This window comes from Scomber scombrus, chromosome 17 (assembly GCF_963691925.1).
Source record: "Scomber scombrus chromosome 17, fScoSco1.1, whole genome shotgun sequence".
Taxonomy (NCBI): Eukaryota; Metazoa; Chordata; class Actinopteri; order Scombriformes; family Scombridae; genus Scomber; species Scomber scombrus.
In genome coordinates this window covers 18,245,171-18,261,242 of record NC_084986.1, presented here as the reverse complement: position 1 = coordinate 18,261,242, position 16,072 = coordinate 18,245,171, and the positions used below count along the sequence as shown (strand labels likewise).

Below are 16,072 nucleotides of genomic sequence, written 5' to 3'. Positions count from 1 at the left end.
GTTCATTTTCAGACATCTGCCCAATTAGGTGTGAGACACTGTGGACTGGAGGGAAAGTGTAGTTGTATTTGTGTAAGTGGAATGTTCTCCGGCAAAAGGGCTGTACTATGGATTAAGAACATTCAATCTCTGCATGTGTAAATTATATTAGAAAGACAATTAATTCATTTGTGAACTGCAGGTAGGTATATTTTATATGATATGAAAATACAGCAGTATTTTTGGTAAGCAGAGGTGGGCTGTATTTTAGGTAACATTCTGAACAAAGCATTCCTTGCTCAGCTTATAAAGGACCATCATCTTGTTAATAAATGCTTATTCATTGCTTGCGAGTGAATACAGACTGCTAGTGTTTGTCTTTGGCAGACTGGGTTATGTCCATAAACTGAGGCTGGGCGGGTTTGCAGATGGCAGGGATACCAAAGACAAGGACTTGGACACTGCCAGGAGTGCTATGTCTGCAGTTATTGGCATTTCCTAAATTTATTGGACACACTGCATTTTGTATCCTTTGTTGGACCGATGGAAATAGAAACATAATAAATCAAGCTTCTAACAGTGGAGCTTTGTTTATTAGTGTCATTGTTTATGTTCTGGAGGTTATTAATAATGTCAATATGAATAAAAGTACTGGCCTGCATGTTAAGTGGGACATTTTAGAAGTACTGGTAGTTGGATTTTGTTAGCTATAAAGCCAGGCCAGCTGTATTCTACTGTTTCCAGTCTTGCTAAAACTCAGCTAAATGGCTGCGACCTAGCTTAGTTTTTTCCATGAGAGTGGTATTAATCGTCTTATCTAATTCTCTGGAAGAAAGTGCATAAACATATTTCCCAAAATGTTGAACTATTCTGTTTCTTGCCAACATGCAGTTTAGATCAATTTCTGTTCTGAAATGTCATCTTTGTACAACTATCTAACAAAATTTAAAACTTAATAGGCCTTCTCAAAGACTGAAAGATACTGCAAGGTAGAAAAAAAAAGATAGTGTCTCAATATGTAAGGATTTGTTGTTTTTCTCATTCTGCTGGTATAACTTTTCCCAACTGTTTACAGTATACAGTATGAGTCAATTTAGATTTTAAAAAGTCCATTGCATGCATGTGTGTTTTGGGTAACGGTGTATCAGCCAGAGCTTTCAACTGACAGCAATAACTCTGACGTCAGCATACACAGTATAGTTCTTACTAATCCCCAAGATAAACAGAGACTGAATGGTTGCATTATATTTCCACTGCTGTCCTCGCAGTGTGGAGGAAGCTTGTAGATAAGATGCTATCTGTGAGATGAACAGCAGAGCACACTGCACTGGCCATGGTATGTTTCTGGTTGCCTGTGTGTGTGTGTGTGTGTGTGTGTGTGTGTGTGTGCGTGTGTGTGTGTGTGTGTGTGTGTGTGTGTGCGTGTGTGTGTGTGTGTGTGTGTGTGTGTGTGTGTGTGTGTGTGTGTGTGTGTGTGTGTGTGTGTGTGTGTGTGTGTGTGTGTGCGTGTGTGGACACTAAGAATACAACAGTGGGATGTAGTGACATGTTACATCATTTTTTTCCTTCCATTAAAGCCTGTGATTTTATAATAATATTCCTAAAGTGTTTCATTAATATCAGAATGGCATGGTGACTGATGCCAAACATACCACACACACTCACAGATTACATATGTAAAACTATGGTTTATGTTTTGACTATAGCCACCTTAACCATACATTTTTGCATGTATGTTTGTAGATAAGATAGATTTGTTCAATTTCAATGTTTTGATAAAATGTATATGAGCAGATTGTGCTGATCTTGGAGTCTGGAGGCTTGATTTTATATTTGAATGTGACGTCCTCTTCAGTCACTACACTCGTGTCAAGTTTTTTGACATGGGCCATAAGTATGTCCTATGATACAGGATAAAAATCTCTCAACAAATACTTAAACAGAGCAGCCTTCATTCATCCATGCCCTGAGGAGACAATAAGCCGTTGTGCTCCAGGTGTGTTGGTCCTGTCTGTTGTCTTGCCACCTGCTGTGTATCTATGTTTACCTTAAATACCCCTGGCCGATGTGCAAACAAGCAAATTCAATTAAACTGCACACAATTTGGCAACTTAAGTGACCATAAAAAACATATTATTTTTGCGTGTGTCCTATCTCATTAAACACCATTCTTCTAAACAAGGATGACTTCATTTCACAGGCAGGATACAACAAATCAGTTCATTTAGATAATGTATTGTATATACAGGAATATAAAGAAGCCTCTGGGTTTCCTTTAGTTTTCACTATGTTACAGTCAGCATCCACTGTACAGTGTCTGACCTATTCAAGAAAAAATGGGGCAGTTTCCAAGGAGAGAAACCAATCGTTGATTCTAAAAATATAACCTCAGAGCCCAGCTAGAGAGAGGTTGTGGTGCAAGGTCCTCCTTTCTGTCTCTCTCTGTGTCATGGCTCAGAAGAAGCAGGACTGCTGTATAATAAACAAGGCTTGTGTGATTATTATCCAAACAGTAAGTGTCCATTCATGCCCAACTTCACTGCAGGCTCATTATTTAGCTGTGATGTGCCAAGCATCTGCAGATTTGTCACCTAATTGGTTTGTTTGACTCTGGGATGAACTTAAAAGGAGATTAATGATTAGTTTAACCCCCCCAAAAAAAATAAATGGTGAGAGATATGCAAAAAGAGATTAGTTAGGACATATTTCATATGTATTGCTTTAAACAGAGGATATAAGTGACCTGAGGGACTGAAAGGCTCCTTAGTCATTAGATATTGACAGCCATTTCCTCAAGACCACTAAATGAAATTAGATCAAAGCTGTAATTTTATAGAGCAACCATGAGATTTGGGCCACAGGCTCCCAAGGTGGAAAGGAGGCCTAAAAAAGTTGATGTTTCTGGGATAGAATGACCCCCTGCTAAAAAACACCATTTTGACAAAGATGCTGCTCTCGTGGCCTGACATAACCTTGCCTGTGTAGCTGGTAAAGCACAAATTTGTCAACAGTGGGTTATTTCAGGGCATTGTCAGAAAGATGACACCGCCCACTCTCAGCAACATAGAACTGAAGTTTTTTTGAGTTGCAGCCACGGGTATAATTCATTAGACAGACCCACTGTAATGAGCCAGCATAGACAAAGCACCCAATTTCCAGTGTGTCCTCTTTCCCTTGGGAGCTGTGATCATAATGACAGTGCTGTTTGTTGCCTGGTTTCATGCTGAATCACGATCACAAAGCCACAGGCCCCGAATCCCTCTCTTTTTCTCACCCCTTCAATCCCTTCAGTCTCTGGAAAAAGAGACCATCACTTCTGCTGGCAGATGAGGTTATTTGCATGAGGCACGTGTGATTTGTTTTATTTATTTATTTCACCAGCCTAGAATTACAAGGACATGAAGTGACTGAGCTGCTTCTCACTTTTATTAAGCCTCATGAGAGCTCCTGATGGGAAGCCATGTGGCACAGTGCAGCTGCAGTTTACATGGTCGCCAGTTTGAAGTCACTTAAAGAGTTAAAAAGCAAACAGAGTTAAGTTCTTATTCATCCATCTTGTTTATGACCACATTTCCCAGATGAATCTTTGAGACAAACACTGATAAGCTAATGTCATGTTATAGCTGTGAAGTATAATGTAAACATTAATACAAACCCTCTGTGTATCCCACAGTAATAAACATAATATGTTTTCTATTTATTTGCATTTGGATGTCTTGGCTGATCTGCGTCCTGTCCATTAGCCTTTCCTGCACTGGCATGTATTCCACCCATTTTTCTCCAGCTGATGAAGCACTAAGTACTCACTTTATTGTTGAGTAGGCCTCTCAAGTATATTGGGTTATATTTTTTTTTCATGAACACATTGCATTTTTATGATAATGGGCTATTATTTCTGCTACATAATGGATTTTTGTGTTTGAGCCTTAATGGAGGCAGTGAACTACAAATCCCTCTCCTCTGTTAGAGTTTATTGAATATTTTGGTTTGTTACTGTACAGCTCTTAATCAAGAAACATTTACAATTATAGTGATTATAATCATAATATTATCAAATTACATATTATACCACTACATATTCGTTTCATTCTTATTATAACAATCAACATGAAATACTAAATCATTACTGTAATATAATAGATAATAATGTCTTCTGAAGTTAAAAGCTTTGCTTCATTAATAAACAACAATTACAGGGTGTTGACATATTTTACAAACAGTCCATTTATACTAACTTTATAACTTAATGAAATATACTAAACGTGGATATTGAAAAAAAAAAAAACAAACATCATCATAGTGTATTACATAAGACCTTCAAAGCTCTTAATGATCAGGCTCCATCATATCTCAAAGAGCTCATACCTTATGTACCTACTAGAACACTGTGCTCCCAGCATGCAGGCCTACTTGTGGTACCTAGTATCTCTAAAAGTAGAATGGGAGGCAGAGCCTTCAGTTATCAGGCTCCTCTCCTATGGAGCCATATCCCAGATTCGGTCTGGGGGGCAGACACCCTCTCTACATTTAAGAGTAGGCTTAAAACTTTCCTTTTTGATAAAGCTTACAGTTAGAGCCGGCCAGGCTTGTCCTGGAACAGCTCCTAGTTTATGCTGCTATAGGCTTAGACTGCCGGGGGACTCCCATGATGCACTGATCTCCTCTCTCCTCCTCCCTCTCTCTCTGTATCCATCCATCTATATCCATTAACATTCATGTACTATTAATGCATTCAATAACCTAAACTTCTTCCCCGGAGTTGTCTATGCTTTCTCGTCTCACAGGTAATCCAGAACTGTAGACTTCGGGATGATAGATTCCTGCCCCGGAGCTTCTAACTTCAATGTTGATTTTCAAAGTGCTTCTCTCTCCTATCCTTCCTCTCTCTCCTCTCTACCCCAACCGGTTGAGGCAGATAGCCGCCCACTTTGAGCCTGGTTCTGCCTGAGGTTTCTTCACGTTAAAATTGAGTTTTTCCTTGCCACTGTCGCCAAGTGCTTGCTCATGTGGGAATGTTGGGTCTCTTTAAAATTAAATCTGAATAGTATAGTTTAGACCTGCTCTATGTGTAAAGCGCCTTGAGATGACTTTGTTGTGATTTGGTGCTATACAAATAAAGATTGAATGATTGACTGATTGATTGATATATAATATATAATAATATAAACCAATTATTATTATTGTTACTACACTGATCCTCAGAGCCTATTCTCTTACTTCATTGGCCAGACCTTTTTAGATAGAGAACACAGATTGGCTGTTGTATATTTTTAAAGGATAGCTTGAAACCAAGGACCCCCATTTTGCAAACGAGTGACTTTGAGAACCACTGTTCTAAAACAAGGATATGTTGGGTGGGGCTGGACTTTACTAGGCAGTTTTGTCTTCTGTTTATATTATACACATTAATAAAAAGTGTTTAAAAAAAAGTATAATCAAATCAGAAATACAAATGAAAAGGGCAGGAAGACTGAGATAGAGGAAAAAGACTGACTACAAAATTCCATCCATTAAAAATAAGTAGGGAAAAAAAGAGGAAGCGATAGACAAAGAAGGGAGTATCAAAGGTGAGGTATGGTCAAACCAGTCTGAGCAATAACACATCATGAATAAATTGCTGGTAGATGTGAACATTGTGGACTACAGGAAACGGTGGAGCATGTATTTTCATGTCCTGTCATAGACATCAACAAGAGAAAGAGACACTTATCATTACACTCCAAAGAAATCACATTAGTTAGAAATATGTTGCACAGGAATTCAGCTGATGTAGGGTCAGGGGCTATGTATATACATGTATACAGTAACAGTCAAAAGTTTGGACACACTTTCTCCTTGATGTGAATGGGAAAGTGTGTCCAAAATTTTTGACTGGTACTGTATTTGGAACACACATGACTTAATAGCCTAGGATAATTTAAGGCTGTAGTATATTAGCTGTCCTGGTCCACACTACAATCCAGAAGGTGGCGGTAACGCGCCTGCAAGCTGCCAATAAACAACGAAGAAGAAAACAGGCTAGCTTGTTATGTAGCTACCTAGCCGAAGAGAGGGTTGCTACTTGTTTTTTCTTAACAGTTCTTCTTTAAGACTAATGTAATACTTAGTTATACATTTAACGTTTACGCAGCCATTGTCGTTTATTTTACTGCACCTGTTTTATAAATATTTTGCCGTGAGGAGAGTGGCGACAACCTGGACATGTAAGCAGAGTAGCTACCTACGTATACTGACAAGTGCTACTCCATAATGTTGTTGCGTTATGTAGCTATGAAAAGCTGACCTTGTAGACACAGTCAACTAAAGGACGGTTTACTTTGCATTGGCTCTGTCAGGGCAATGGCGTCTACTAGGTTTCTGTGCTTGTTCAGCGCTAGAACAGCATTAGCAAGAGCAGGTTACAGCCGTGTGTGCTCCAGAAGAAGTGTCTGCAGCTCACCTTCAAGACTGCAGAGCTGCATGTCAGCCTGGGTCATTGATCAGTATGGCACTAATGGGTTGTTGAGGCACACAGAAGAAATCACCATCCCCACTATCAGTTCTGCTAGTGAGGTGATGATCCAAGTCCATGCGGCTAGTCTCAACCCTCTTGATATATCTATGAGGGGTAAGTGATATTCGTGAAACTCATTGTGGGAAACTCACACAAAAAGTGATTTGTTGTTGACTTTTCACTTATCTGCTTGATTTCAGGTGGTTATGGAGCTACGGTGCTTAAGTTGAGAAGGGATCCACTGTCTGTGATGAACACTGATAGCGAATTTCCTCTGATCTTGGGTCGTGATGTGTCTGGTGTTGTGGTGGACTGTGGAGCTGAGGTTACTCATTTTGCTCCAGGAGATGAGGTAGGAGCTGCACTTGGGCCAAGAATGTGTTGGTTGGTTGCATGAGCCCATTGACCATAAGTGTATATTACAGGATCCCTTGATGTACTTGCCTAAATAAATTAGCAAGATCACCACAGATAGTCTGGCAAGAACTGGATGCAAGCCACTCTCTATTAAACTGATTTCAGGCAATATCTGTGCACTGATGTGGTTTCTGGAACTCAGCAAAGAGTAGGGACAATATTATCCAGTAGTCATACCAATTATGCAATTTACAACTGTTCCACACCTACATTAAACTACTATACAACTACACTGAATAGAAAAAAGCAATTCAATTAATGTATAATATGGACAACAGTAACATATAAAGCAAATGAAGAACGTGCGCAATAATGAAAGCAAAGTTACTGTACTAAGGCCACTTAACGGTAACAGAGTTGATCCACATGCACATTAAAGGAAATAAAATGAGAAGTATGCACACAGAGTGAATAACAACACTGTAATTTTCCTGTAGAGAATGCACATTAGTTGTGGGCTTTAGATCATTTCTTTTTATTAATTTCTTGACAAGAGAAAAATTGCACTATAGAGTAGATTACACAGTCACATAAAACTTGTGCAACATTCTCATACATGCACAATAACAGATGATTGGCACAAAGGAGAGTGACTATTTAAAACAGTTGTATTTTACATAAGACTTGAAAAGTACTTAAATGCCTGATATGAATGCAGTTTATGGGGACTGAAGATTATCCATCTAGATAAACTGGTCTGGATAAAATCTGTTATCACAATAGTTCATATGGAAGTTTACATTGTATTGTGAAACAGTGAATCTTCTGAGAAACTATATATGGATAAAATCATAAACTAACCAGACAGGAATGGCTAATCCAGTGAAATAAGTACTGGGAACATCAAGGTTCTTTGTCTCATCATATTAAAATCCAATATTGCTTTAAATCAGTCTTGCTCATTGATTATAATAATGGAATAATGTGACCTCACCAGACCTCTAAAAATGATTTGCATAAAATGGGGGAAAACGAAAGAAGCCAGTGATGAAGGGTCACATGTCAGAACGTTTGGGAACAACATGTTTAACACACCCAAAGATGTTAAAGCGATATCAATGTAAATGCTAGTTCAAAATCACTGACTGGAAGCAAATGTATGTCTCAGTTTATATCACCATTCCACCAGCACCATAGTTGGGTCATTTAAAGACGATTTATCAGAAAAAAAGATAGTGCTTTGCATTCTTTCTGCTTTGTCATCACATGAATGTGATTCATATCGGTTTGTAGATTTTACTGCACTCGCCCTCACGTACCAAAATTACTGTTCTCACGCAGACAGAAATGCTTATTATGAAAAATGTAACCAAGTGTGAATATGATTAAAATTATACGCTGATACAGATTTGTTCCAGTAATCTGGTCCTATCAGCATAAAAAATATACTTGGAAATGATTAATGATAAGAACTGACGAGAACAGCAGTCTAAGAGCTTAATAGCAGATTAACCAGATTTAAAGACAAAAGTCTAGGCAGATAAATTGAGTCATGGGCGGCATGCTAAATGTCTTTTCTGTGTTGCAGGTGTGGGCTGCTGTTCCCCCGTGGAAACAAGGCAGTCTGGCAGAATTTGTCACACTAACAGAGTACGAGGTGAGCTACACAGGCAATAAAGATCAAGAGAGCTGATTGAGAGCTCTTAGTGCATTGTGTTACGTACTGAAATTATTGGTTTGCTTGCACTTTATTGAAATAATGCATCATTAGCCCTGAACAGCGTTGAAATTAAAATATATTTTATTATCAGTGCATGACTACGTTTGGTTTGCAGTGGAACAAAACAAGATTCAAGATTCCTTTTATTGTCATTCAGCACAACATCAAAGATGAAAAGTTGTGAAAATAACTGAACTAATGCTTGTTCTACAAAGACATTTTCAAATAGCCTGGACAAAGTTATTGGTACCCTTTAGATGTTGTAAGAAATTATTTTTTTTTAGGGATACTTGAAGCAGACTATTGTAATTTAATTAGTATCACAAGTGTTTTTAATCTTATAATCACTCATGTGGGCAGCTGTTTTGTGCAACTCTGTGCATCACATTTAACATTGAAAACAGAAGGAAGATGAGAAGCGAGTGATCTGAAAACATTAGAAAACAGGTAATAGCCAAGCATGGTCAACCTAAAGGTCACAAGATCATCTCCAAACAGCTCGATGTTCCTGTGACCACTCTTGCCAATATTATTAAGAAGTTTAAGGCCTTAGATTGAACAGAAGGATTGCTCAAATAGTTGAGAAAGAACTTCAAAACAGATATAAGCTGATCTTCAAGTTCAAGGTGCAATAGTTTGAAGTCGCACCATCTGTCGCTGCCTGGATGAAGATGGGCTCCATGGTAGACCCAGGAAGACCCCACTTCTAAGTGGAGCCAGACTGGACTTTGATAAAATGTATGTTGACAAGCCACAATCCTTCTGGGACAATGGGTTTTGAACAGATGAAAAATAAAATTTAGGTTTTTGGTAAATCACACCAACCCTATATTTACAGAAGAAAAAAAAGGCCTTCAAAGAAAAGAACTCCATGCCTACCAGGAAACATGGAGGATGCTCAGTGATGTTTTGGGGCTGCCATGCTGCCTCAGGCACCGGGTGCCTTGAAACTGTGTAGGGCACAATGAAATCAGACTATCAAGGTACATCATATCAGCCCAGTGTCAGAAAGCTTTCTTAGTCACAGGTCATGGGTCCAAACTTACATCAAAAAGCACTCAGGAGTGGATGGAAGAAAAGTTTAAATGGCCTGCTATCAGTCCTGATCTCAATTCCATTGAATATCTGTGGAAAGAGCTGAAATTTGCAGATGGGAGACGACACCCATCAAACCTGAGAGAACAGGAGCAGTTTACTCAAGAAGAGTGGGCCAAACTACCAGTGAAAAGTGTAGAGACACTCAGTTACAAAAAGTGCTTGACTGCAGGTATTGCCTCCAAAGGCTACCACATATTAAGTTAAGGGTACCAACATTTTTGGCCATAATATGTTAAGTTGTAAATCAAAAGCAGATTTTCTGTTATATTCAATGTGAAAAAAAGAATTACTTATATCAATAATGACTTATATCAATACCATACTTCTATCAATTCCAACCTCATACAGAGAAAACTTTGTTTTCTTAGAAAAGGGTGGACGAGTAACAATAATTTTGGCCACATCTGTAGTCTTGAAGTGTTAATTTGTTATTAAGGATTAAGCTGGTTTGGTTGCAGGAGGCACTGTGGCAGCAATTACAGAGACACAAATTGCCCTGTATTTTCTTGCTTTATTGCACTTCATTTAATCTGCAGCTCCGAGCTAGCTGCTCTCACAGAAGCTCTAGTGAGTAGACAGAGCTTTCAAATCATAAATTAAACAGACAAAGGGAAGCCTTTGGGGATAGTCGCACAGAGCCATGGATGTAGTTAAAATGATTGTTGTTGTTATTGTATTGTTGCATAAATAAACAATAAATAAAAAGATTTACATAATTACATTTATATTTACATTGACATATTTTACATATTGATATATTTGTAACTGTGGACTATGCATGTGTTTGTGTGTCTGTCTCTTACAGGTTTCCCATAAACCAAAATTACTGAGTCACACGGAGGCAGCATCAATCCCTTATGTAGCCAACACCGCTCTGTCTGCACTTGTTAATGCAGCTGGCCTTTGCCGAGACAGCTCTTCTAATAAAAGGCAAGCACTCGCCTGATCCTGGATAACCTAACACTGAACCCCGCAGCCCGCTCATCATTTGTACACAGAACATTACAAGTGGGAATTATAGTGTTAGGGGGGGAAAGTCTATGAATCCTCTTAACGTGCCCTTTTCCTGTTGAGAAATCAATCCTATACCTATTCATTATAAGGTATACTATATACATGATATTATCCTGTACCTATGACATATACATTGATAAGACACCATTTTCATCACATTCATTTCAGTAGTTAAATTGGTCTTTTACTTCATTTTAATTGGCATCAAAGGGAGTTAAAATTGTGCTTTCAAACCACAGACTATAAAAATCCAACCTGATGCTAAAACTAATGAAACCTCCTTGAATGAGATAGTTTTAAATCCTGCAAATCCCTTTTTTACCCCTTCCGAAGCACCCTCTTTTCTTTTAGCTTTGCTTAAATGAGTCACACAGGAATTGAATGACCCTCTGGGGTTTCTCTTCTTAGAATTTTGATCACTGGAGGATCGGGGGGTGTTGGAACATTTTCTATTCAGGTAAGACGTAATGTGCTCAATGAGCTGTACCAGCCGTATTTTAAGCTCTGCATGACCATACGAGCCGCTTGTTGTGTCTGTGTGCTTATTTGTGTTTTCTTCCTCTTTGTGCTGCCAGCTGTTGAAGGCCTGGGGTGCCCATGTAACCGTAACCTGCTCTCAGAACGCAGAGGGCCTTGTTAGAGGCCTGGGAGCCGACGAGGTTGTGGACTACACAGCAGTAAACGTGGCTGACCAACTAGAAATAATGGAGAAGTAAGTGTTGCTGCTGTGAGAAGTGTGTATTTTTAGAATACCCAGACTTTCAAATCGTACAGTACATTATGTTTACAGTGGTGACATTGTATTTTTATTAAAAAAGCATCAGAGCAGAATGTTCTTTACTAACCCCAGGCTCAGACTCTTAATTAAGTATCATTAGAGTCTGTGCCAGTCCATTAAAGTTTCTAATGAAAAGGAATCATGCTTTCCTCTAGGACTGCTAGAATTGTGTGTGAATCTCCTCCATAAACACCTCAAATGTGGTAAACATCTCCCTGTCAGCATGGCACACCTGCTTACGGATTCACTTTCTAGTTTCCATGGATACTAGAGAGCTCAAGGCCTAAATGGAAGCTGGTTCACCCCTCTTCCCGCCCCCGTAAAAATATTGGTAAACTCTGGCTTTAGCTTGAAGACTAAACTAAACTAAAGTCAGCGCACCAGTAATATTTTCCCTAACAGACGGCTTTATCAATTTGTTAGGATTCTGGGATAAGATGATAAAACAAGCTGTGCCATCATAAGTAATAAGTTGCTGTGAATTTTGTGTGTGTGTGTGTGTGTACTTAGCAGTATTTTAAACCCTCTGCCACCAGGTTTGCACTAAATATGACTGTTTCTGCACCAACAGGTTTGACGTGATTATTGACTGTGTGGGTGGTGATACAGAGCTGTGGGCGATGGGCCTGCTGAAGCCCTGGGCTGGGGCAAAGTACGTCACACTGGTAACACCTTTACTCCACAACACTGATTCCATGGGCTTGCTGGATGGGACCTTTAATGCTGTATGCAACCTGCAGAGCAAGGCCATACAGGTAAACATGACCATGAACTTAAGTCAAACGTGGCTGATGTGGAAGATAATTCAGCTGATCATGGCCTGACATGAAATGACATAATGAAATGTGAGCCTGACATTTCTCATGAATCTATCAGCATGGGTGTGGACCACAGGTGCTCCCAAGCTGACATGGAATACTTGATCCATAGAGGCATGTAAATACAATTCTTTGTAATGAGCCTGTTCAAGCCAGCTGAAGTTTCCGCTAAGTGTTATTTCCGTTCAGTTGATCAGAGGAATTGATTTTCATTTTAAACCAGGAGGAAAGACTCATGTAATGACTTGACTTAGTGTCTTGGCATACTCTCTCTTTTGCAGAAGTGTACGCTCTGTTGAAATATACCCTGCAGGGTCTAATAAATCTGACAGTGCGCAGATGAAAAGGGAAAATTTTGCATTCAGAGTTGGAGTCCCTATATGTCTGTAAGCCTCATACTTTTATGTGTCCCTCCAGCCGCCCTGTTTGTGCAATGCATGTGTAATGAGGGTAGCGGGTGATCAGGCAGGGACAGGGTGGAGCTGCTCTGACTCAGTCAAGTTGTGCTGGGCAGTGGAGGCATGGCTGGCGGTGGTGGAGTTGTGTATGTGTGGATGAGGCTGTGTGTGTGTGTGTGTGTGTGTGAGTGGGGGTGTTAGTCTGGATGCGGTGAGTGTGTGCGTGTGTGTGTGTGTGTGCGTGCGCATTTGTTGGCTGCTGAACCAGCAGTATTTGGTGTTTGTGCAGATTGTAGCCAACTATCTCCCCCCGGCAAATACCAGTGTTTGTGTGTTTCTTGCCAAGCCTCCGGGCCCCTTTGTCCATGGGAGCAGCCAGGTGGTCAGTGCGGCGGGCTCAGCCACAGCAGTCACACCCTCAGAGACCCACAAGTCTTTCTCATCAGGGGGAGATCACAGCGCAACTGAGCCCTCTAGTGTTGAACTTCCCAGCAGCACTGGCTAATCAGGAAGAGTTGGTTGTTGTTTTCTTTTTTACAGAAGGGATAGTTTTCAGATAAAGAGGTGTGGCAAGTGATGCTACGTAATAATATAATTATGATAATATCAAGCAGTGTTTTATTTCCAGATTAGCACATATGATTGGCTCGCTAATTTTGTTTTAGATGTGTTTATTTTTAGAATATGCACATTTTTCTTTGTTATATGATAATGGTTGTAATCAAAATACTTGTAAAGCTATCATGTAAAAAGGTAAATGTAGTGATGCTAGTATGTGTAAAACTGGAATGTTTTTTTTTTGTCTGCCAGTTAATTGTAGCAAATGTTTTTGTCAACTCATGGTGAGAAAAGTATTGTTTTAAACTTAATTGTGAGAAAATCAGATCCGAGTTGGAAGGAAAACTGAGTAACTTGGTTATTGTAGTACCCCGTCCTTCAGTTAATTTACAATGATTTTTTCCCTCTATAAAAAGTGTTACTTACCACTCTTAATATGATGTTATACAAGTCCCTATGATGAGACTGGGACTAATATATATTATGAATGTTTTGCCATGTGTTGTGTTTCATTCAGTTTTTGTAACTCATGGTATTTTAAGTATGATCTTTAAACCCTTAATGTTTTTGAAAACGGATAAAACAGAGATATAATCAGCATTCATTTAAACGCTCTCTTCCTCATCTTTCCATGCATAGATAAGCACTGTGTATTCTTTTATACCCAGTAGGCTGCAGACTTGCCTGACTGCTAATTTTTTTCTCCACTCTGGTCATCTTTTAGAATATAATATCAAATGGAGTCTTTTACCGCTGGGGATTTTATACTCCAGATGGACCTGCCCTGGACGAGGTCAGCAGGCTGGTGGATGCGGGGAAGGTACAGTGCTGCCTTATTACTGATAACATACAGCACCAGTCAAAGGTTTGGACACACTTTCCAATTCCCTTGAATGAGAAAGTGTGTCCAAACTTTTGACTGCCGCTGTTCATGCTGGAATATTTGTCATTCAGTACCACTTGTGGAGGTAGAAATCCTCTCATTTGCACATCAGTCGCAGCTTGAGGGTGATATTCATGCAGGGATGGAGATCATGCAGCAGGATGAATATGAACATACCACAGATTCCATACATGCATACATATTCAAGGCTCCCCTGCAGCTTTGTTAAGGAGTAAGCATCGCATTCCCGCTGTGCCGGTTGGTTGGGGGTGTGCATGGGTGACTGTTGGGTGATTGAGTCAGGCGCCAGGAGGCGATGAATGGATTTTTAAACAGTGCTGAGCAGCCATTCGCAAAAGCATGTGGGACCTCTGTCCTTTTGTCCTGGGGGCTTATAGCAAGCGGCACATTCAGAGCAGTGGCGGGAAGCTACGGACACACGCACACGCACGCACGCAGCCCTCTCACCCCCCTACCACACACACTCTCTCTGCATGTCCTATTCTCAGCCCAAAGTGTGGATGGTTTCCAGTGTGACGCCACTGCTCTCCCCATTCATTGTTACTGACAAGAGATGCTGACCAGAATAACAAGCCTGGCTGTTCATGTTGTGGGACCAGCACAGGATTGTCAAGCCTCATCACATTCTAAACCCCTCCCTCACTTTTTCACATTTGCAGCTATGAAAGCAGAGATGATGTAGCATTAGGAGCTTGTGGGTATTTGCTTGTCTAAATTCAAATAAATTATATGAATACTGGAATTTCCCAGCTACAACACCTTGATCCTAGATACATTAACATGAAAAGTCATTTAATCTGGTTTAGAGCCTTTTGTCACAGAAAAATATGCAGAATTGCCCAAATTGTTTTGTTTAAAAAAAAAAACAATTTAGGAGTGCTATTTAACCCTGATAATGCTGTAATGTATTCATTCTTTCCTTATATTAAACTCATATTCCTGTTATTTCTGCTGGTTCATCACAGATCCTGCCAGTTGTGGAGGCCCAGTTTCCATTTGCTCATGTGCCGCAGGCTTTTCAGAAGTTGGAGGAGGGCCACGCCAGAGGAAAGACGGTAGTCAGGGTGGCTGACGAGGATGACAGACAGGCTGAAGAGATGGTGCAACACGGTCACACAGAGACTGCAGAGTCGGAGCAAAAGGTGCAAGAAACAGTAAAGCAAAACTAGAGACAAAAAGAAAGATTGTTCTCACCTTCACAAGGCTACTCTCTGACAGCAGCAGACTGTATTATCCAAAGAGATCAGAGCTCCTGCTGTTGTGCTGCAGACTACAAGCGTGACCTGAGCTTGTAATGGGAGCTTGCCAAAAGGCTGTTGTTGTTGTTAAAGCTGAAACCCTCCTGTACTGTCTTGAAGTTTTCAGAAGGTGCTCAGGCTATGCTTTGTTTACTTCATGGTGAAGTTACTACTGCGGACTGATAAATACCATTCAAGTCAGGATCCAACTGATAATAACAACCATTGATTGCTGCAGTCTATGCAGGAGTTTTATTAAAACAATGTCTGTTACATGACAGTCAGCTGGAAATGTTTATCGGTAGAAGTTAATGAGACACCAGGTGAAGCAGACGCAGCACTGTAAGACAGGTAGGACTTTGTATTCTTTTGCACTTGTTGGGTTGTTTTCCAACTTCTATGAGCACGTGTGTTGTTATATGGAAATCTTCCCTATTATCACATTGCATCTCACATATTGTGAACGCAGAATTCAGTAAGTGAGCTGAATGAAACATCTGGGGGACAACAAACAATGGAACTTCTAATATAAACCATTTTTGTAATTAAGTTGAACATCATGTGCAAATCAGTCTACTGTAAAATGTATTTAATACATTTATTGACAAAAATACATTCATTTTTCCAAAAACAAATGTTTGTCATATAGGTTTGACTGCACAAAATAAAGAGACATTTAATGTGCTAAGCTGAGTTGTATTTTTTGTTTCCTCATTA

At 39.8% G+C, this 16,072-nt stretch overlaps 1 protein-coding gene across 2 annotated transcripts; it reads left to right on the top strand.

Moving 5' to 3' along the window:
- The first annotated feature begins 5,984 nt into the window (after positions 1 to 5,984).
- On the top strand, positions 5,985 to 16,059 carry LOC133997471 (reticulon-4-interacting protein 1 homolog, mitochondrial-like). Of its 2 annotated transcripts, XM_062437062.1 has the most exons (9): positions 5,985 to 6,586; positions 6,673 to 6,824; positions 8,418 to 8,486; positions 10,453 to 10,577; positions 11,070 to 11,118; positions 11,237 to 11,373; positions 12,011 to 12,194; positions 13,938 to 14,033; positions 15,083 to 16,059. In XM_062437062.1, the coding sequence occupies exons 1-9, from the start codon at positions 6,319 to 6,321 to the stop codon at positions 15,284 to 15,286; spliced, it is 1,284 nt and encodes a 427-aa protein (XP_062293046.1). In that variant the 5' UTR covers positions 5,985 to 6,318; the 3' UTR covers positions 15,287 to 16,059. The 2 variants fall into 2 exon arrangements, with proteins under 2 accessions (XP_062293046.1, XP_062293047.1); XM_062437063.1 differs by lacking the exons at positions 13,938 to 14,033; positions 15,083 to 16,059 and adding an exon at positions 13,002 to 13,926.
- Positions 16,060 to 16,072: the final 13 nt, after the last annotated feature.